The 23,616-nt window shown below is 43.3% G+C and overlaps 1 protein-coding gene across 5 annotated transcripts in view; it reads left to right on the forward strand.

Moving 5' to 3' along the window:
* The window catches only part of ZNF608 (zinc finger protein 608), a 115,571-nt gene that overhangs the window by 39,446 nt on the left and 52,509 nt on the right, over nt 1-23,616 (forward strand). For all 5 annotated transcript variants that reach the window (XM_070793242.1, XM_019964626.2, XM_019964629.2 and 2 more), the window contains one exon: nt 16,060-16,315. In XM_070793242.1, the coding sequence (XP_070649343.1) occupies nt 16,060-16,315 (256 nt within the window). The remainder of the gene's footprint in view (nt 1-16,059; nt 16,316-23,616) is intronic.

Here is a 23,616-nt window from a genome sequence, read left to right on the forward strand (position 1 = left end):
GTATGAGATTGAATGAATTGTCTCTGAAAATTAGTCTTAGTAATTTCTTGTAGTCATCTGAAATCTATCCTGAAATAAAACCATATGCCTAGTTGCTTCAGTCGTGGGCGACTGTCTGTGACTTATGGACTATAGCCCGCCAGGCTCCTCTGTCCATGGGATTCTCCAGGCAAGAAGACTGGAGTGGGTTGCCATGCCCTCCTCCAGGGGATCTTCCCAACCCAGGAATCCAACCCGTATCTCTCTCCTGTGTTGTAGGCAGTTGCTTTACCCACTGAGCTGCCTGGGAAGCACACTAGCACAGTAAGACCCCCTAAACTGTATTCCCATTAGCTCATGGTGTCAGAGTGTGGGGAAGCAGACCTACAGATCTGTCTCCTGACTACCTTCATGAGGCATGGAACTGGTCTGTTACCGCACACAGGCCTCCTGAATGCGTGGTTTCTCCAGTCCCGCAGAGCCCTTTAAACTGCTGCTGTACATGACATATGCAGTAAGCAAGGGCACCAGTATAAAGACAAATGCTAATTGAGTAGTGTCGGAGAAGCATTTCACATACTCTGATCAAGCACAGGATATAAAGCAAGTGAAGAACAGAACCAGGAGAAGTCATGTCCTAGAGCAGGGCTGGTGGGCAATGCGAGTGGGCTGTGCAGGAGTATCCTTCGCACTAGCAGGACGCGGAAAGATGCACTCCGTACTGTTTCTAAATGGGAAGAACGGGGTCTGACAGGAAAAAATGAAACACATAGTAAAATTAAATGTTCTGAAAATGCGGATGTTGGATGCTAACATAATGTGACCCTATCTCTCCTGACCCAGTAGCCTTCATTCCCGTTTTGACGCTAGAGAGTAACTGGATTAGTGAGTATACATAGATGACCATGCTTATTTATGTGTGTGCTTTCTTTTGAGATCATTTTAGTTTATTTTGATTCTTGAAGTCCCTCTGTGAAATAACTAAGGCAAGCATTCTTAATGCCATTTTGTGAATACTGATCCTGATTTCATTATTAGACTTTAGATTCCTCCCAGGACACCAGTTTCTGGAAGAGGAAAAATCATTGTTCCTCCCCAGTAAAATCAAATCATATACCTGATTTTACGTAACTATAAATGTTCAACTATAGATTTATCTCCAGATGTTTTGAAGTTTTTCATTTTATTTGAAAAACCATCCTTTGGTTTCCAGAAACCATAGGAGCAGGTTTTTAATGTGTTGGTTTAGGCATGTGACACATTGAACAAGTCCTGAAAACATTGCTTTTGAGGTTTTGATGGAAACTCTGTGTGAGGATGACAGGGACCACTCCCACTGTGTGCAGGCTTACTACAAGATGGGGATGATAAGGGCTTGGTTTGAGTGACCTCATTCCATGTGTCCATTATATTAAATACAAGTTGGTAACATTATATACTATGACTCATGCTTTATAGGTAAGGAAACTGAGGTTTAGCAGAGTTCAGTGAAATTGTAAGATGCTGCTGCTGCTAAGTCGCTTCAGTCATGTCCGACTCTGTGCGACCCCATAGATGGCAGCCCGCCAGGCTCCACCATCCCTGGGATTCTCCAGGCAAGAACACTGAAGTGGGTTGCCATTTCCTTCTCCAGTGCATGAAAGTGAAAGGTGAAAGTGAAGTTGCTGTCATGTCCGACTCATAGTGACCCCATGGACTGCAGCCTACCAGGCTTCTCCATGCATAGGATTTTCCAGGCAAGAGTACTGGAGTGGGGTGCCATTGCCTTCTAGTTTGTAAATGATCTGAGAGTTAAACACAGAGACTTATCTGTTATATGCAAGCTCTTCCCGAGTTCAGAAGTGTTAGTGGGATGCTTGGCATGTCTGTTGTGATACTCTGTGAGAAGAAGCTTCTGGAACTGACAGTCTTAGTTGAACCATTCATTACTAGGCTTCTGCATAGAGAACTCAGATTTCTGGAATTGCTTGATTCATTTCTAGCTCCCAACCAAATGTGTTTGAGAATGATAATTTCATCTCATTCATTCATTCAAGAGGAAGTTAAGCTAAAATATCCTAGCTTTTAAGATTAAAAATGTGACCAAAAACACATTACAGTTATGTGGGATTTTTAACATTCCTCCATTCTTATAGGAATAGAGAGGTATAATTTATCAACAATGTTGTTATTTCAAAAAAACTTGACTTGTGTGTAAGCTCTGTCTAGGTAGGAATCTTAGCTGTCTTGGTTATCCTTATATTAGTGCCAAGCTGTCATAATAGAGAGATACTCAATAAATATTTATTGAGTTTTTAAAGTCATGACTGCTTAAGTTAGAATTGAAGTATACCTCCTGTCTCTTTTGTGGGCTGTGATTCTTGATTTTTGGTGGGAGAGCTAAGCATAGTGGTGCATTAAATTTTTTTTTTCTTTTTGCCTCATTCATAAATGAATCTGTATGCTTACTTCATCATATTCCTATACTTTTTTCCTGCTTCCTCTTTTCTCTTCCTTCCTGCTCTTTTTCAACACCCTTCACCCCCCATCCCGTCCTCTCTTCCTCTTCCTGGTAACATTGATTAGAGTCCACTGGTGAACCTAAATGAGCTACTTAACGGATCAGCATTTCCCATGAAACTAGAGCAGGGACCAGCAAACGTTTTCTGTAGAGAGTCCATAGTACATATTTTAACTTTGTGGAACCAGATGCAGTATCATGGGTAGTATGTAGGTCCTGATATGACCAGGGAGAGGAAACAGTCTCTACAGATTTTTTTCAGTTGATAAACATTAAAATCTAATGATAGTAATTGAGTGCACTCTGTTTGTAATACAGGTCTACTAATTAGAAGAATGGAATTCTCTTTTTATGGGTGGTGGTGATAACATTTCACTTACTGTGGGTTCAGAGTTAGTGGTTGCTATCATTAAACTGATTGTAAAATATCATTTGTAAAAAAACGTGCTTAGCTTGTGGGGGTGTACAAGATATTGGCAGTTGGGCCGGATTTGGCCCTCTGGCCTTTGTTTGCTGACCCTTAATCTAGACTGTGGACCAAAGCCATCCCAAGCAGGGTAAACTGCTGATATTCTTCCCTTTGTAGAGGCTCATTCTCTGGAGACTGGAAAGCCAAGGCATTCACATGGGAGGAAGGGGGGAATCGGGATTTGCAGGCTGGGAGCAGGAACATAGAGAATGAGGGGGACATGATTTTAGGGTACCAGTGTAGCGAGATAGAAGGGAATACGAGCGAGTTTATCTCGATTTAGAGTCCAGCACTGATTCTCAAGGGAATGAGCCTTGGACCCTGTAGGACATCACTCGGTACGGTAGCATCAGGTGGAGGCAGTCTGAAAAAGCGTATTCAAGATGACTACCGGTTTTGTGATAGTCTCCTCAAGCACAGGCCTCATTACCTTCTTGGCTGCTGGTGACATGGAAGGGCTGCAGGAACTGGCATTTGGCGGGGGGCGGGGGGGTGGCAGCGGGGCATGGGAGTATGGGTTCTCACGGATCAAGTCATCTGATGGAAGAAAGGTGGCTGCAGCCATGGTGTCGAGTCAGTATTTCTTCACTTGGATTGAAACAGAAGGTTGCAGAGGGTGTAGGGGCCACTCTCTGGGGCTGCCAGTAGCTGTCAGGGTGAAATTCAGGGCTTGCCTTTAAAAAGCCAGCAGCCTTGCTCTTCTGGTGGGTAGAGGGAAGGAAGGGATGCTCAACCAGCTCCCCAGAGGTCCACATTATATCTTCCCTTGACTGCCCTGTGGTGTCAGCCACCAGACCTCCTGGACCACGGTGGCCTCGGAGCCTCTCTCCCCTGGTTGTGGTCGCTCATCTCTCTCCTGATTTGCTGCAACCTCAACAGCCACGCCTCCTGCTCTCTTACTCCACACTTATGTCAGCGAGAAATGTTGTTGCCCCTTCTCTTCGTACTTTTCACAGGTTCCCTGAGCCATCTTGTCCACTCTGCTGGCTTCACCGCTTTCTGTCTGCCAGTGACTCCTCTCTAGTCTAGATAATTCTCTTGAGCTCTACACCATTCTGTCCATCTGTACAATAGACATCGCCCCACCACACTCCACCCGTCCTCTCCATCCCAGGGAAGGACGCCCTCGCGCGCTCACACGGAAGCCTGGGACTGGGATTTGAGACTCCTCTCTTCCCCAACCCCTGCCACATCTGCTGCCTCTTCCGTGAAGGACTCCAGTGGCTTCAGCTGCCCTCCTTCCCTCCTTCCTTCCTGCAGTTTCAGCCGTCTTGTATCTGTTCTCCCACGGCTTCAGTTTTGCCAGAGAAACTATCCATCCTCCCATGCCCCTGCTTTAATATCCTCAGCACAGTCTTCTACCTTTGCAGTCATTCCCCAACATTCTTAGTCTGTCCTGCGCTCTTCATGAGCCCTCTGTTTCTCCAGCCTTAATGTTCTATCTTCCTCCTGACCCCCTAAGCTCCTAGACTCACTGTACTGTCCAGCATGGCTCATCTCTTCCATGTTTCCCACCCTTACCCAGCCTTACTCCTGCAGTCCCTTCAGATCCACCTTGCACTCTCCCTACCACACCCCTTGGCACTCGCACGATGCCCTGAGCCTGACTGACCACCCAAGCTGACTCCAAGCTGCTCTGTGGCCCCTGCTAGTCTCCCCTGCAGCCTCAAGGGCCCTCCAGGGCTCATGGAGAAACACTTGGCAAATGGTAGGACCTGGCAAAAACTTTTTAGATGAGGAAACGACTTCCCCGATGGTGAGGGGGCTTCAGTCAGCAGCCCTTGTAAAGCGGAGGACAGGGTCAATACACTACCTCCCTTCACACGCAGTTGGTCCCAGTGCCACCTTGGCTTGTTAATTTCAGGACCTCCGCACAAGGAGTTGAAATCATAGTCTCAATCCTATTTCTCTCCCTTCTGAGTTAGCATTTGTTTCCGTTTGTTTCCTTTTATTCTGAGTGGAAAGGCTTAGCATCTTTTTATTAAATTTTTTAAAAAAATTGTGAAAGTAGTACATGTTCATGCTAAAATTCATGCAAACACAGAGGCTATAAAATGAAAACTGACTCCTCCCCATCGCCCTGCATTTTTTATATGGATTAAATTTCTAGAAGGATGCATACGTAGGAAACTGTTAGAAGAGAGGCTCTCCCTGGAGAATGACCAGTTGGACTTTTAAAGGCTGCTCTGTTCTCAGGAGGGAAAACAGAATTCTGGGCCTGTGGGAAACTCTTTTGTGGGGATGGGGAAGGTTCTGCGAGCAGAGAACTTTGAAAGTTTGAGTTACGGTGCAGAGCTTGGTGGAGGGCACAGCAGCCCTCATGGGGTGGCTTGTGGCCTCTTGTTTGGCTCCTGACCTTGCTGTGTGCTGTCATGCTTGGTGGTGTCTGAATCTTTGTGGACTGTGGCCCACCAGACTTCTCTGTCCGTGGAATTTTCCAGGCAAGAATACTGGAGCAGGTTACCATTTCCTCCTTCAGGGGATCTTCCCGACCCAGGGATCAAACCCACATCTCCTGCACTGATGGGCAAAACCTTTACCACTGAGCCAGCACTCCTGACCTTGAGAGGTAACTTACCTCTTAAGAATTTAGTTTCTTTAGTTTATAGAATCAGATGAGAAAGCCCACTCTTGCCTTTTCATAGAGCCAAGATAAGAATGAATGTTAAAAAAAAAAAAAGTGTCTCTTTAAGGTATCCTTAAAGATGGGCATGAAGATGGCTCGGGAGCTTCATGATTTCTTTCTGTCTGTAACCGTCCATCTCTGTGATGAGCTATGGAGAGCTTTACTGAGTTGTTTGATTTGATACGAAATGAAAGTTTTAAAGCTTGTGTTAAGAGAGTGATGGCTCCTTTGAATCAGTGTTTGGGAGTTATAAAAGGAAGGATAAGAGAGAAGAGGTTGATGCTGAGTGTCCTAGACCGGAATTTATGTGAGTAGTCTTTAGTTTTTTCAGGGAGGAAGTGGTACCAAAATAGTATGTGGGGCAAGAAGTGACAACTGGCCCACCCTGCTGTGGAAAGGGGCTTTGACTCTTTCCATGAAGCATCTTAGTTCTCATAAGGTTTGACTCCTTGCCGTTGAACTTGTTATGACCAGCATGTGTTGTGTTTATAGTTTAAATGTCCAAAATATTCCTGAAAAGACTATGTTTAGGTGGTTGCAGGTGAGATTTTCTACTATAAAGAAGTGCTGTTGGTTAGAGCTTTAGGAATAAGGTGATTATCCCAACTCCCAACAGGGCTTTTCTTTCTTTCATTTCCCCTCCTTTCTCCCTTCATTGAATCATGTCTGTGTCCTGAGATAGCTGAGGATTAGAGACCTCCAACCTTTTATTAATTTCGAGGAGAAATTGGGATCATGCGAAGACAGGCAATGCTTTAATGGCCAGTTATCTGCGGAGATACTCAGTAACCAGGGGTTTTGAAATTGATTTGCTTGCTGATGCAGGTGCATCCACGTGAAGCAAAATCCAGAGTTTTACCTCTGGGCTGCTTTTTTAAAAATTTCACTCTTCAGGACCAAGGGCCAGATGTAATTGCAAGAAATGGGATTGATGTGGAACTTTACAGGGGTTTCAGTTCAGTTCAGTTCAGTTACTCAGTTGTGTCCGACTCTTTGTGACCCCATGGACTGCAGCATGCCAAGCTTCCTTGTCCATCACCAACCCCCGGATCTTACACAGACTTATGTCCATTGAGTTGGTAATGCCATCCAACCATGTCATACTCTGTCATCCCCTTCTCCCGCCTTCAGTCTTTGCCAGCATCAGTTCAATTCAGGTCAGTTGCTCAGTCGTGTCTGACTCTTTGTGACCCTGTGAATCGCAGGACGCCAGGCCTCCCTGTCCATCACCAACTCCCGGAGTTTACTCAAACTCATATCCATCGAGTCGGTGATGCCATCCAGCCATCTCATCCTTTGTTGTCCTCTTCTCCTCCTGCCCCCAATCCCTGCCAGCATCAGGGTCTTTTCCACTGAGTCAACTCTTCGCATGAGGTGGCCAAAGTATTGGAGTTTCAGCTTCAGCATCAGTCCTTCCAATGAACACCCAGGACTGATCTCCCTTAGAATGGACTGGTTGGATGTCCTTGCAGTCCAAGGGACTCTCAAGAGTCTTCTCCAACACCACCGTTCAAAAGCATCAATTCTTCGGTGCTCAGCTTTCTTCACAGTCCAACTCTCACATCCATACATGACCACTGGAAAAACCATAGCCTTGCCTAGACGGACCTTTGTTGGCAAAGTAACGTCTCTGCTTTTTAATATGCTGTCTAGGTTGGTCATAACTTTTCTTCCAAGAAGCGAGCGTCTTTTAATTTCATGGCTGCAGTCACCATTTGCAGTGATTTCTGGAGCCCAAAAAACTAAAGTCTGACACTGTTTCCACTGTTTCCCCATCTATTTCCCATGAAGTGATGGGACCGGATGCCATAATCTTTGTTTTCTGAATGTTGAGTTTTAAGCCAACTTTTTCACTCTCCTCTTTCACTTTCATCAAGAGGCTCTTTAGTTCCTCTTCACTTTCTGCCATAAGGGTGGTGTCATTTGCATATCTGAGGTATACACAGGGGTTTAGTTTTGTCCAAAATAAAGGGAAAAGGATTAATCCAAGAAGACAGACTTTTTTTTTAAGTACTTTTACTCCCTCCTCCTTTCTTTGTGGCTTAATTTTGTTTTTTAAGGTGTCTTTGGAAGTAGGCAGGATGAGAGGAAATCAGAGAAGCCTTATGAACAAGATAGGAAAACAGTGGTCATTTACTGCTGTTTAAAGCGTGCTTAGGTTGCTGAGTAGTGTCACCGACACTTTTAAAACAGATGAAGAATCTGTGGCTCAGGAATAAGATAGGAATGGTTCCCTCCCTCCCCCAACAGAGAACGCAGATGAGGCTGAGTGTGTAACAACTGCTGTGGTTGGTGGAAAGTACCCAAGGCTGAGTCCCTGTGTCCCCTCTAGCTCCACCAGCTTTATTTTCCCATGGAACCTGGCACAGCGCGGGGAGGGCCTTCTAGGGGAGATTTTGGTTTGGCTTCAAAACAACCAGAGAGCTTTAGACACCAAGTCCAGGGTAGTTTAATTATACTCTGTCTTTCCATATGGACTCAGTACCTTGTCTTTTGCTTTGAAAAATTGTCACAGCTAGAGCATGAAGTTAAAAATCGTCACTGTTGTTTAAAATGTAGTTTACACCTGTGGCTGGCCTGTCTGTGCCTCTGACTTGTGACCTGCACATGGAGTTGCTTCTTGAATAACACACTGAACAGTCAGCGACCTTCCCTTGACCACCACCCCCAACGCAGCGTCCCCGAGAGCCTGGGCTAGCATTCTGTGACTTCAGCAGGGCTGGAGTCCTGGTTGGGAATGGAAGCATCCATCTTGACCCCACTGCGCTTGGAACTGGAGCCCTGGTCCATCCCGAGGCTGAGCCCTACCTATTCAGCAGCTAAGCCTTTAAAAGCGTGCGAGCAGCTAGAACTTTGGCTTTTTATTTGGTCTCTGTCTTTATACCTAGGAATGAGAAAGTGAAAATGATAGTATGATTTCCAGTCATTGTGTATATCTGTTGCTTTTGGAGTCAGATGATTTAAAACAGCAACAACAGTAAAACAGAACCTGAGCTATGGTTTCTGTGAGGTTCTGTAGTTGAGGTTTCTGAAGGAATTGCGGTATTTGCTTGGGCACACCAAGATGCACCATCCTAAACTAGGAGTTGAGAGAATAATCAGATGCATGGCTTCTAACATGCAGAAAAGGGTCAGGAATTACCCGGGGAGGTAGGTTTCTTTCTTGTGTTCTCTTCTACATTGAGAAGAGTTTCTTTTGCTGTTTGATCAATGTGAGTTCAGATTCTGGCTCAGCCACTGACCCTAAGTGACCTTTTCCGTTTAAGTTCCTTATTCCTCATCTGTTAAGTACTTTCAGTCACAACCTTGTGAAGACTGAATGAGAGAATGCATAGTACCATCCCTCCTGTGTAATAAGTGTTAAACAGTAGTGACTGATACTGTTACTAGTTTTACAAGAAAGTCCACAGACTTTGAAGTCAGAGAGGTTTGGCTTTGAATTTCAGCTCTCTGGGTAAGTAGCTCATTCGCTGAGATCTTCAGTTTCTGTTTCTATAAAATGGGGATGTTATGAGTGTCAGAGGAGATAGAAAACATCTGGGGCCTGGTGTACAGTAGGCCCTTAGAAGGAGTTTGCCCCTGTTGTTTGGCAGCAAGCTGTAGCACGTGCTTTGCCCTGATCACGGTTTCTAGAAGGAAAAGCCTGCACTACATGTAGGAAAGACAGAATTAGGAATACTGAAATGCAGTTGTTCCAATTTTGTCCGACAAGGATGAAAATTCACCCTTGACGAATCATTTTGGGGAAAAGATCGGTGCTTAAGGAAACCATTTTTTAAGCTTCCCTTGCTTTACTAATGAAGCAACGATGTCTGGCAGAAAGGGTAGTTAAAATGCAAAGTGATGGACTGCGCCAGTGGTCACCTTTAAAGAGCTGTGATTTCCCTTACATGGAGTGCCGTCTCTGTCTAATGCTTTTTAAATTAAAGGGGTGACTGTGGGCAATCTCATAAAACAGCCAAATACCAGGATATGGAGAAAACGAGAGCATTAAGTAATCGTGCCCCGGTGTGCTCACAGAATGTAAAAATATTGACTCTGAACAAAATAAAACACCATTCCCGCTCTGGTTGTTGGCGACCCGAGAATCCCAGGATTGAGGGGTTAAGAGCAAGATGAGCATGCAGATTTGTAGCAACAGATGGAAGAAACCCAGGCAAGTTCCCCAGTGAAGGTTCAGACCTGCCCCAAGGTGTAGGAAGGAATCTTTCCTTGAGGCTTGCCTGTTTCCTGGTGGTGAACTTCCCATCTGCCTGGCAGTGCTAGCCATCCCCACAATAGAGCCAACCTGACTGTCCTTTTGTCGGGTCAGCCCTGCCCAGCCGACCTCTCCTAACTTGTCAGTTTCCAGCTGCTGGAAACCATCACCAGGGGCCATAGTCTGTGCCCGAGTGGTGCAAGGCTGCTGCCCACCATGCTTCAGCATTGGAGCCTTCCTTGCTCGTCGGCACTCAGGAAGCTCTTGAAATAAGGTGAACAGAGAAAACATTGCCAGGATCTCTCTGCAGACTATTTTTCCCCCTGGTGCTCTGATTACTCACCCTAAGTGCCGCTATCTGTGTAAATAACCTTTTCTTCCCCGCCTCCCTGTCCCCTCTCTGCTCCCCGACTCCCATGCTCTCAGGCTCTCTCGAGTAATAAATAGCCAGGCTACTGCTCAGTGTGCACCAACACCTGGGAATAATCATGCAAAAATAACAGTGAGAGACTGCCGCGCGTCTGTTCTTGACATTAACTTTCCTCAGTTTGACAGGCTGCCACCACCAGCTGTTAGACTTATGGGTCTTTTTTTTTTTTTTCTTCCACTGGAGATGGCTGCTTTCCTCTTTCAGGCTCTAGTATATTACATCAGTGTCCCGTCAGGGTAACAGAAAAGAGCTTTGACAAAGGAACCATCTCTAAAACTGGCCAGTTCTCCCTCCTGCTCTTTTATTCCAGTTATTGGTATCATTTGACTAATAATTCCCCACCGATTTTTAAATGGAAGATGGTAGGAATACTCTTTTAGGGTATGTCCCTCCCGAAAGGTACTTATAACTGCTAATCTTAGTAGCAAATCCTAGCATTTGGCTTCTAAAGGGCTAAACCACCTAGCATTTTCTTTTCAGTTCAGGTCTCAGGTATGTTTGTGATAATAATAATCATATTGACGATGGCAGTAGCATTTGTTTATTGAGGGCTATTCCATACCTTAGGAGAAGGCAATGGCAACCCACTCCAGTACTCTTGGCTGCAAATCCCATGGACGGAGGAGCCTGGTAGGCTGCAATCCATGGGGTCGTGAAGAGTCGGACACAACTGAGCAATTTCACTTTTCACACCTTCACTTTTCACTTTCATGCATTGGAGAAGGAAATGGCAACCCACTCCGGTGTTCTTGCCTGGAGAATCCCAGGGACTGGGGAGCCTGGTGGGCTGCCGTCTCTGGGGTCACACAGAGTCGGCCACAACTGAAGCGACTTAGCAGCATTCCATCCCTGGTGCCCTGGGGTAACGTCGTTTTGCGTGATCTTGAGTAGTAGTCACCTTAGTAGTCAGGTGTTGTTTCCATTTTACAGATGAAGCTACTGAGTCCCAGAAAGATCAGGCAACTTGCCCAGGGTTCTGTTGCTAAAGGTTGACGTGGACTTCAGCTACAGAGGCTGATCTCTGCCCCGCACTGCCTTTACATGCTGGTTTTCACACTCAGGTCACCCTGGATAGCCCCTTACGTGAAGTGCTGCAGCGACACTTGCAATTTTGCTGGATTTGTATGACCATTTGATTATTGCTGCAGTCTTGCTCACTCTTTTGCTAGTGGCACCTGGCACAAAGCAGGTATGTTAGTAATTATTTATTGGGTGGACATGTGATCAATTTGAGGTGAATAAAAGGAAACTTTGAGGGGAGCATAGCACACACAAAAAAGAGGTCCAGCAAGAGATGAGTGGAAGGAGACTCTGCAGAAGTGGAGGACTCATCAGGGCCTGCTGTAAAATGGGGCTGGATTAAGCCAGTGGACGACTGCCAGATGCCAGTGTATGAAAGGAGCAGTATTTCCTCAGGCTGAGCTTCTCAGGGTTAAGCCCTTTTTCTTATACTTTTAACATACTTTTTAACCGCACTTAACCATGCATTTGGAGAGGATTATAGATTTATGTTAAACATAGTAGGATATAAAAAGGAGCTTTGTAAGAGTGCATGCAGGGTTAGAGAACTGTAATATCAGACCAGGGACTTTTTTTTTTTTTTTTTTTTCTTTTCCTAAGCCGTTGTTTACTGAGCTAAGCACTATGCCAAGCTTTCACTGGGCATGAGTTATCTCATTGAGTCCTCACTGCAACCCCGTGTGGATAATCATTATTCTTACTCCCATTTCTTAGATCCCGACACTGAGCCTTAGAATAGCCAGTCATTTGCTCAGAATCCCACACAAGCAAGTACCTCCAGGGTCAGGATTTGAACCAGAACAACCTGAGGTTTGTCACTACGCAAGTCCAAGTGTGCATTGCCTCCTTTCCAGACACTCTTGTAGGAACTGTTGCTGCTCTTAAAGAGCCTCGCTGGGTGAAGAAATTGTGTTTCAGTGTAGGAGTGAATGACCTGAGAAATCAGGGGACACTGGAAGCTGACCTTTTGTATAAGGCAAAAACAACTTTCAAAACCCTGCCTTGTGTGTCGCGTCACACGGCTGTGTATTAGACACCATGAAATACACAAGGACCGATTTCTATTTTGGAAGACCACGTCATGTCACACTGGGGGTGTTCACTAACACAAAGAAATAACCAAACTCTTAAGTTATTTCCCCCATCCCTCTTTTCCCTCCCAGTGTATGCTTAGCTCCTTTATAAAGGTCCTTCTTAGAGGATGCTGCTCTTCTGTGGTCACCTGGGCTGCCACTACAGATAAATTATTGCCCTTACACAGATACGGGCCCTGGCTTTCTCTAGAATGAGTAAGCTGGGTTAGATGACCTCCTAGCTAGAACATTTTGTGGTTGTCTCAAAAAGTTGGAAATGCAAACTCAGCGGCTTCTGCCTGGGCAGGTCACTGCAGGCTGAGGGAGCTCAGCCTTGTCAGTTGAGGCCACGAACAACGTGGGCCCAGCATAGCGCATGATCCAATTATTATGTTACGAGAGAGAGGAAATTCAGACTTGTCCCTAATTTTTTGCATTGGCAAAAAAAGAAAGAAAATGTTTTTAAAACTGGCATACCTGCCAACAAAAACTCCTCTGAGAGTGGCTGTAATTCCCCACCACCTTTCCAGTTGGTAAGCTCTGGGAGAGGAGGGCCCTCGGTATACCTCATGGATGGTCTTTGTTTTCCACTCCAAATCCTGAAATCCCAAGGGAGAAAAGTTTGCTTTTCTACTCATAATGATAATCGACACCTAAAGGAATGGGGATTTGAGCTGCATTGAGGAAGCGAGTTCAGTGGAAAAACTTAAGAGAAATTCACCTGTGCAAGTCAAAGAGCTTAACCTATAAAACCATATAACCTGTTGAGTTTTCCTATCAAGTTTAAGAGTTTTAGACTGTTATTACATTGGGGGACTGTTTATGATTATTGTTCATATTTATAGGCAAACTTCTCTGAATCTTAGTTTTCTCATTTTAAAACAAGTGTGCACAGGGCTCCAGGGTCCCTTCTGTATATATCATCAGCTGAACTCTTTTCATTGCTTTTGAATTGTGTTAATGGAAATAAACAGTTAACTTGCCAGTAGGCCTAGGATACCATGGCCTCTCCCATCAAGCCATCTAGATTCTTTAGAAGCTTCATCTTTGGAATTACATAAATATCCCAAAGAGTATGTGAGTATGTATGTATCTCCATGCAAATATATTCATAAACAGAGTTATACCGAAATAGAGATTTAATCTAGAAATTCTGTTGTGATAGGATTCATCATCATTATTAGAAGGCAAGAAAATAAATTTTCCAGTTGAGGAACATGGGCCTCAGTGAGGTTAAATGACTCTCATAAGTCACAGGCTTACTTAGTGGGGAGGTGTGGCCAACGTCCTGTGGTCTGCTCCCCCCATCCCTATGGCTTCTTTTGTACATGTTTTCCCACGGCATCCTAAGCTTCACAATTAGAGAGTTGGTACTCTCCAAGACACCTCACCTCTTTTCTTTTATTCAGTCTTCTTGTTTATCTAACTGAAGCTGTATTTGTTCTTTTAGAATTAATGTATGCTGTCGATCCAGAGAAGGCAATGGCACCCCACTCCAGTACTCTTGCCTGGAAAATCCCATGGACGGAGGAGCCTGGAAGGCTGCAGTCCATGAGGTCGCTAAGAGTCGGACACGACACTGAGCGACTTCACTTTCACTTTTCACTTTCCTGCATTGGAGAAGGAAATGGCAACCCACTCCAGTGTTCTTGCCTTGAGAATCCCAGGGACAGGGGAGCCTGGTGGGCTTCCGTCTATGGGGTCGCACAGAGTCGGACACGAATGAAGTGACTTAGCAGCAGCATGCTGTCGATCAAGGATATGAAGACTATTTTGAGAATGTTCCATTTTGTTTTTTCAGTTTATATGTGTCGCACCAAATTACAGTCAATTTACAACTAACTATACAAATTAAGAGTTTGTTGGGAATCATGCAAGAAAATGTGCAGTCGCTGGTTTATAATTTTCTTTGGTCTTTTTTTTTTTTTTTTTCCTCTTTTAAATTCTAGAAAGTGACTTCAGTCTCATGCAGTCCTTTAGTTGTAATAAAGACTACAGGGCTGCACTGGCTTCCCCCACCTCCCTTAAATTTTCTTCCTCTGAACCCCTTTCTTCGTTTGTCAGCTCAGTTTTAAAATAGAAACTATCAGTGTGAACTTTGATCCACATTAAGCTGCATTTACACAAAAGCATAAATCACCAGATCTGGGGCTTGGGGCTGTTAAATGCTTTCCTTTCTTGGGCTCTGTGATCAAGAATGAAGAACAATAAAAAGCATGGAGCAAAAGGAGTTTTATGGCAGCTTGGAGAGCAGGAAATTAACTTTCTTTAGCGTGCAGTTGGATGAAGGGCTGTTCTGTCGCATCTTGGATCACTCAGGCAAGTGAACGTCGCTGTATCATTTTAGTGAAATGCAAACTGTAGCAATAGTTCCTCCAGTCATATGAACAAGAAGCCCACACAGATGACTGCTTCAGCTGTTGGAGGAGGAGCACACTTCCTCATATGACTTCTCTTGAAAAACGCTCTGTGTGTGTGTGTGTGTGTGTGTGTGTGTGTGTTTTTAAGAACAAAGACTATGCACTATTATGTCTGTATCAAATGTTGATTTCTTAAAAATTTTAACTGAGAGTATATGAACAGACTAAGATGGAATTTTACCAGAAGAGCTTTCTCTCTGTCCTTTTTACACGTCCCCTGTGTCAGCCCAACTGATAAGACGTATAAACATCATCTCTTGTATGTCAGTGACGTCTCTGTGCAACCTGAGGACACAGGTGATCTGGAATCCTGTGCAGAGATGTTGTGCGTTTGGCTTTTTCGCCTGTGACAATCGGTCAGCAGGGCCAGAGCTATTCTGTAGCAGTCATAACAGTTGTTGCAGTGGGTGGAAGGCGTGGATCAGTCTGTTGGTGACCTACCTACTCAGTACATACCTAGCTTTTGGTTTCATTAATGGCCTGACTCCCTCATTTTTTGTGGTAAAGGACACCTCTGCTGTTGTCCTCAGAATTGGGGTGCAAGGGAGCGGTTGCACCACAGGGTCTCGTTTTGGCTGACATTTCTCTTTTCTGAACATAGAGTTGCTGAGTCCCGATCAAACTCATCAGGGATCTTCACAAGTTGAAGCACTAAAGGACTTGTACATGGAGGAGCTCAGATTCTGTTGAGCACATGCATTTATGGGTAGTTCTCCATTTCTATGAACGCTGTCAAACTTTGCAGTAGAACACTTAGTTAAAAGTTGATGCCTAATACATGCTAATAATATCCAGTTTCTGTGTTTCTGTGTGTGTAATCAAGTTTATGATTTTGTATGTTTGGCAGAGTAAATTAATCTGTTTTAGTAGTGATTGAATTCATTATGGTTTATAAAGTACTTTGAAAACAATTTTAATCTATCTCTTATGCTTAAATGTCCAGTGATGCCTATATGGATATTTATTGGAGTTTCTCCTTTGAAAAATGTTATGTTGAAAATAACAGTTTCATGACAAGTGGGAAATAGTCTTCATTTTGCAAAGCATATTTCCTGCACATCTCTTGAGGCTAAACATTGTCAATTGGTAAATTTGTAAGGACCCCAAAGGCCTGTCTGTAACCCAAGAAGCTAGAGCTCCAATGTTTACTTTGTGTATCGTGAAAACCGAAAATGCTTATTTCTCTTCTACTTTGTATTTTGGCACCATTAAAACACTCAAAGCATATTATAATTGCAAATAGAATTTGGAATGGTGATGTATTCTGGAAGTGATGTCAACAGATTGCATTGAAAAGAGCTGCAAGCACGCAGCACCACTGCAGTAAGCCTGTCTGTCTTTCAGGTTGACCCCCTGTTTACAGTACCAGCGCCTCCGCCGCCGATTGCCAGCAGTCTCACGCCTCAGCTCCTGCCCTCCTACTTTTCCCCATCTTCATCCAATATTGCAGCACCGGTTGAACAGCTTTTGGTTCGGACTCGTTCCGTGGGTGTCAATACGTGTGAAGTTGGAGTAGTGACAGAGCCAGAGTGTCTTGGGCCCTGTGAACCCGGAACCAGTGTGAATTTGGAAGGGATCGTGTGGCATGAAACAGAAGAAGGTAAATACAATTTATTTTGATCTATTCCCCCATGTCCTCTTCCCTGTGATGTCTCTGTGTCTACCTGTAATGGGAATTTGCTTTGTGGTATTCAGAGAGGAAAGAAAAGTGGTTTCTACGCACTCTTGATTTTTGTTGAAATAAGAGCTATGTTTCTCTTTTTGTTCATGGCTGCTTTTACATTCATTCAGGAACAGTCTGGTGTCTATCTAAGTGCTTCTCCACTTTAAGTGCTTTAACGTGGAAGGACTCTGAGAAGCAGGCTGAAGGTTACCGTTTCTCCTAGGAGGTATCATGAAAATTAGAATGGGCAATAGATCTCAAGTTCGTTTTGTTGTTGGTTTGCCAACTGATCTGTCTTGAGGTGGTTGTTTCTGTGTTGTTGAGGCTTATATTTACCTTCTGAGTTGAGCCAGTGTTCCTACATTTAGCAAGGGCCATTGCTGTGATTTGACGGTGGCCAGTTGTTGCTCAGAGTTAATGAAGCCAAGGTCCAAGGTGTAAGCTCCAGTCAGTTCTTTTCTGTGGCTGGAGACGCAGCACCTTCCTGGTGCCCTAATTCAGCAGGCCGTCTGGCAAGTGCTGTCTATTAGTCATGAGACCCAAGGTGCAAGAGAAATAAATAGATTGGGTGAATCTGTCATTCCTATTGGAAATGCACATCAGATGTGTGTCATAACAGACAGTGGATCCAGACATGGTTGGCCACATCTCATAGTACAAGATCATCAAGTATAGCATGTTTCATATGGCCAGTGTCCTTGACAGAGCACAGTAGATAATTAATACAAACTAAATATGAAGGAGAGAGCTCCACTGCTGCATTTCGGAGTGCTTCCTGCCATGGGGAAGAAGCATGCTCCAGGGTACACCCGGGGACCAAAGGAAAGTGAAGAACAGAGGGGAAGCGTTTTTCCTCTGAGCTAGATTGGTCAAGAGTGAGGAATGACCCTTATCAGTATCATTGTCTTTTAGGAGAGGAGTTCAGAGCAAGGATAAAGGTAACAAGAAGGACCTGAGATGCAAAATCAATAGATTCCTCTGTATCAAGGGGGAGAACTGGGGGCTGAAACTCAAAGGAGAAGAAATAAAATATGTGCCGAAGAGGCTGAGTGGATGGGAAAGGACAATATATTGGGGGTGATTGTTGGGAAAGAAATGGTTGGGAGAAAATAGTTAAGAATGGTGACAAACTAGGGAATGAGAGTAAAAATGACTGAAAATCAGGCGACAGGTGTAAGCATAACTGCGAGAAGGCAAAAAAATAGGCTGTTTCAAGACGGAAAAACAAAACTTCTAAGGAAAATCTTTGAATTCTACATACTATCTTGAATTTACTCTTCTTGTAGGATGGATTTCATCATTAGATAGAAAATTTGGTAGATAGCATCAGTAAGGAAAAATCAAGATTGAATTCTATAGGAAGCAGCCATGAGAAGAATGAAAGCAGCAGATCCGGAGAGCTCTCTTATTTGCTCAAATAGACCTGACAGTTAACATTTACTCTTGGTTTTAGAAACGTGGGAGGTTTTGCGCCTTCTCCCTCTTTGTACCTTAAACTGGAAAGCCACTTAAATCAGTACTGCACAACCACACCGGGAGGAATCGGTGTCAGAGGAGCTGGAATTAAACCTCTGTCGTGTTGCTTGTCGTTCAGAACCCGCCCAGTGCAGGGGCTCCACGTGGGGAGCTGGCTTCTCCTTCATTGCCTCTGGGTTGTGCACGGTTCATCTTCCTTTAGATTTTTTTTCCTAGAGCAGAAGTGATGGATAAGGGCTTCAGACTGGCATCTCCATGAGAAAACGTAGAAAAGACTTCAAGACATTATGAAGATTAATTAGTGGAGGTGCTGATTTTCGGGTATAAAATGATTTAAAAAGAGTAAGGATTAATTTACATCAAGTTGAAAGTCAGATTGTCTTGTACTTGGATAACCAACTCTTTAGGGTGAAGCACTGCCTTCCATTTTCCTACCTGTGACTTAGCGCCTGTCTGTTTATACTGCGTCATGATTCTATTTATTTCAGTGTGGGATAGGACAGGTTCCTGCAGCGTGACCTTCCTGCATGGTAGATGCTGTAAAATTAAATTAAAAATCCAGAAGGTTTTTGTGGTTCTAAAACAGCTCTAAGTTTAGGGTTTGGTTTTGTTTTGTTTTGTTTTTTCTCACTTTGCTTAGGAGTCTGCTGATTTTTTTACTTTGAACCTTGGCCTTCAGTAAAAGATGGGCTTCCCTGGTGGCTCAGAGGGTAGAGCGGCTGCCTGCAATGCAGGAGAGCTGGGTTTGATCCCTGAGTCGGGAAGATCCCCTGGGGAAGGAAATGGCAACCCACGCCAGTGCCTCCGGTGTTCTTGCCTGGAAGATCCCATGGACGGAGAAGCCTGGTAGGCTACAGTCCATGGGGTCGCAAAGAGTCAGACACGACTGAGTGACTTCACTTTCACTTTAGTAAAAGATGGGATTATTTAGAAAAAAGAAGATCTGTGTTTGAAAACAATAGTATATATGTTGATTGGAAATTCTGATGCTCTGGGCATACGTTTAAAGGGCTTTCATCATCATTATTATTTAGAAGTGATATGAATAAAGCCTCCCCAGTTCCTTGCTGTTCTTTGAAAATCCGTCTCCTGAGTCCAGTGTGCCTTCCCTGATCCTCTGTGATCCCTGAATCCCCGTGGGTGACTTCCTTCAGATGGCAGAGTAGTGGAGTCTTCCACAGCTCCTCTGAATTGCCTCACATTTTCCAGGATTTGGAATGTGTGGATGTTTACTGTGATGACAAGGAGGAGATGGAGCTGTTAATAGAGTTATTCTTGCTGAATAAACTAAACTTCTGACCTCCGTAGAACGTAACTTGCCTTAGTCGAGGCCTGGGTCATAAGATGTGTGTTTAATGTGTAACTATTTTCAAGAGCATTCCATTTGCACTTTTCTTGGGTTTTTTTTTTTTTTTTTTTTTTTGGTACAATGTGTTTAAAACTCTTGTACCAATTTAAAAATTAAACCCACTTGACCATTAACTTTTCCCTTTTGGGAAAAACAAAGAGAGAAGCGGAACAAACACATTTGGAGCCAGTTATTTGACAGAGCTAAAAGAGATGGATTTGGGGAGAAGTGAAGGGAAAGTGAGCCTCGTTTTTTCTAGTACTAGGTTTCACTCACAGAGAGCTTCAGGCCGGGCACTTGTAAAACTGTCAGTTGCCTTTGACTAATGCTCTAGATTGAGTTGAATAAAATCTCTTCCTTGGTATTTTCATTTTGAAGATATTGTATCACTGGTAGTGCTTTTCACAAACCCAATTTATGTGCATTCACCCATGTGTGAAGTTTGTATGTGCTTGTTCTAAGATCCTAGACATTTTAAAAGGCCCCATTTGCAGTCTTTGGGGGAATATCAAGTGTTCCTGTGATTTCATTGGAAGATGGTAGGAGCAGAAAAGCTGAAATATGACGTCCCCACTAGGTACCTTCTGGTTTCTTATGCTTGGAATTCTTCATTTGAGGAGGGTTCTTTTAATCATAGATTTTCCCGCTTGTGTTACTGCCAAAAACTCTACTCAGGAATAAAGTGTTAGGAGAGGAGTTCCCTCTGGAAATAATTAGTGGGTTTCAGATCATGCTTAATAGGAGAGAAAAATTATTACTGCATTTGGATGTATAGTTACTCTACTCTGATCTTTCTTCTTTAAGGTGAATGCATAGGAGCAATGACGTATTGTACAAAATCACTCACAGATGTTAGAAAGAATTTCCTTAGCATTTCATTCCTGACATTTGGGACACACATGCCCATGTATAGTTATTTGTTTGAAAATTTGCTCTTTTGGTGGGGCGGGGGCAAAGAAAACATGGTGTGTACAGCATTTTGTAGAAGTACATGTGTGTTGAGGTTGGTTTTTTTAGATTTCGAGACTGTATTTTCTTTTTGATTCTTATAGAATCCTGTTTCTTATTGTTTTTTTTTTCCCCTCCCTGAGAACATACTTGGTTCAGCTGGATCTACTGTTCATTGTTATGACTGTCGTTTACCATGGCTCTGCCATTCTGTCCTGAAGAAAAGGAAGTGAGAGAAAGCAAACTGGTTATTCGTCAGTGAAGGCCTTTTAAACATCTGTAGGTTGTAGATGAGTGGTTCTCAACTTTGTGCCTGTGAATCACCTGGAGAGCTTTTAAACCACACTGATGCCCTAGTGTCTCCTTAGTCTGGGCTGGCAATTTGGTGACCTGCCACTGTTTTTTTTTTCCACCTCCCTCCAGGGGTTTCTAATGTGTAAACAATTATGAGAACCATCATCTCAGGGGAAAGAGGGGATGTCCTGGTCCTTTGCACGCTGCTTGACTTTTTCCCTTTAAGGAAGTCACGTGTTTCATTGCCTCATTTTCCCAGGTATGAAATGGACAGAAACACCTGCCCTGTGTACCTCACAGGGTGGATAATGTCTATCAAGATGCTGTAGTGTGACCGGTGAGCATAGCTTTTTAATGACTGTGCTAATGAGAAAGAGGGCCCAGCTTTGATCCTGAACATGAACCCCACAGAGGTTTTGAGGGGCTTAATGAACAATTAGCTGGTGTATCACTCATCCTAAGTCATTAATACAGTGAGGCAGACCTTAGTTTCTTTCTCCAGTAAGCCAGATACTGTGACTTCATTTGTGTGTGGTCTGCTGAGTTATTTCTGAAATAGTTCAGAAACCCAGAGTATTAAGGAAAGTTGATAAAAGTAGCAAATGAAAGATTGTGCTTGGAAAACATTGGGAGTTTTCAGAAGGGATAATAGGAATAAAAATTATGACTTATGAGAAAAGAGACTTTCCTGGTGGCTCAGATGGTAAAGCGTCTGCGGGAGACCCGGGTTCAGTCCCTGGGTTGGGAAGATCCCCTGGAGAAGGAAATGGCAACCCACTCCAGTACTCTTGCCTGGAAAATTCCGTGGACGGAGGAGCCTGGTGGGCTACAGTCCATGGGGTTGCAAAGAGTCGGACACGGCTGAGCAACTTCACTTTCTCTTCTTTTATGAGAAAACACCCAGTGTGAGAGGAAGAATGCTTGTTTATATCAGGTCCTTCACCTGATGTTCGGTGTGTTTTCTGAAGAAAGAAAAGTGATCTTGGGAATTAATGTTTTAATCAGAGAAGTAAATGATTCTCTTTTAAACCATCAGAGATGTTCTTAAATTCTTCTGCTTTTTTTGCATCTCCCAAGTCACAAAAAAGATAGTGTTTTTATGTGCAAGGGAGGGGGTCTCAAGCTAATTTTTTTTTCCTTTGAAATTCTTTTTTTTTTTTAACTAATTATTTTTTTTTACTTTACAATATTGTATTGGTTTTGCCATACATTGACGTGAATCCACCATGGGTGTACATGTGTTCCCCATCCTGAACCCCCGCTCCCACCTCCCTCCCCATCCCATCTAATTTATTAAAAAGCAGGTGACCCCACATAATTGACGATGGCACTGATGTTTGCTATTGTTATTTGTATTCTGCAGTATTTACTTACCAACCTTTTTGAAAAGAGAACATTTCTTTTTAAATTTTGACTCATGAGATTCAGTATTAATCCAAGCTTGCTTTGTATTTTTAGTAATTGAACACAGAGTTGGTCTAGTACTTTTAATGATTGAAACATTACTATTTCTTGAGATAGTTCCCAGTGATTTTATAAATTCAGTTTTGACTCACAAGCGGAGTAAGATGCCCACTTTCACTTCTGCATTTCATTACCTGCCATATCAGTTAATGATTATAGCTGTGCAGTGAGGGGGAACTTTAAGATGGCTGATGGGCCATGCTCCCTGTCAGTACCATACTCAGTGGAGATAAAACAGCTCCCAGGGTGTGAGTTTGGTAGGTGAGCACAGTTGTTTAATCATAAATGAGAAAAAGGGTTCAAATGTGATCCTCAGCATAAACTTCTCAGAGGGCTGAAAGGCCTACTAGTTGCTTCCACTTACACCCTCACCTTCCCGGGCCATCTCCGTGTAGGGGTTGCCGATTAAAATGTGGATTGTCTCTTAAGATACATCACCATTGGTGGTAGAGCAGCTCAAAGGATGCACTTTCCAAAATGTACAAGTGCTGCTCATTTTCACATGCAAAAAGCAACCCAAATAGAAAATCAGATCCGTATGTTTGCTTTATCATGATGGTGGTGGTTTAGTTGCTAAGTCATGTTTGACTCTTTGCAACGCCATGGACTGTAGCCTGCCAGGTTATGACCATGGGATTTCCCAGGCAAGATTCCTGGAGTGGGTTGCCATTTCCTTCTCCAGGGGATTTTCCCAACCCAGGGATCAAACCTGCATCTCCTGCTTGGCATGCAGACTCTATTGCTGAGCCACCTGGGGAAACCCTTTCTGAACTATATGCCATCTTTATTTTCTCTGATTATTCTGTTTACAGTGGCGAAAGAATTTTTAATAAAGTGAAATTGTTCGATGGGGTATATTATAAACAACTACAAAGCTCATATCACATTTTTTTTAAAAGATTACTAAAACTAATGTTTTCAGAAAAATACAGAAGGTAAAGATGGAGACGAGGTCTTCACGGTAGGTACTCAGTAAAGACGTGCTGACAGAAGGAGGGAGTAAGGATGGGAGCAGGGAAGCCTTGTCTGGGGCATTTTCCTGGGTTTTTTGCTTTATGCTCTCTTGGATCTGTTTAATGCTTTCTTGATGATAGAATGAGAAAATTTGGATATGATGAGTGATTGTGTGTTGCTGGAAAACCATAACACAGTCGGTTCACCTCTTGTCAATGTGAAAAGTAAGCGGCTATTCGATAAGATTTAACATAATGTCTTTGGACCAAACATTTGTTCTTTTGTGTTATTTTAATATGTATTTTGGTGGTGACATTAGGTGTTAAGTAATGAAGTGGTAAGTTTCAAACTCACTGTGTATTGAAGGCATTTTGTTTCCCCTTTTGATTGGTTGATATTGTATCTAAATTTAGTCTTGTATGTGAATACAGAATGTAAAATATTTTAAACTGGACTTTTCTTAGGACTGAGGTATATACAGTAAAAGATTTAAGAAGTTGTCTTTCAAGAGTTGTGTGTGTGGTATTATCCAGTATGCTTGTGTGTCTTTTCCCTGTGGAGGAGATGGTAAGAAAATGTGAGTCTTAACATTATAGTGGCTTGGAACTGACGATATTATTTTCTAATTACAAAATTCACTTAGTCTCATGGGTTGCATAGAATAGCTGTTGGCCCATCTGGGCATATGTATTAAAAGGTTCCAATGACGTTTAAAAAATACATTTAAAACAGTTTCATTGAGATATAATTCACA

This window comes from Bos indicus, chromosome 7, assembly GCF_029378745.1.
Source record: "Bos indicus isolate NIAB-ARS_2022 breed Sahiwal x Tharparkar chromosome 7, NIAB-ARS_B.indTharparkar_mat_pri_1.0, whole genome shotgun sequence".
Taxonomy (NCBI): domain Eukaryota; kingdom Metazoa; phylum Chordata; class Mammalia; order Artiodactyla; family Bovidae; genus Bos; species Bos indicus.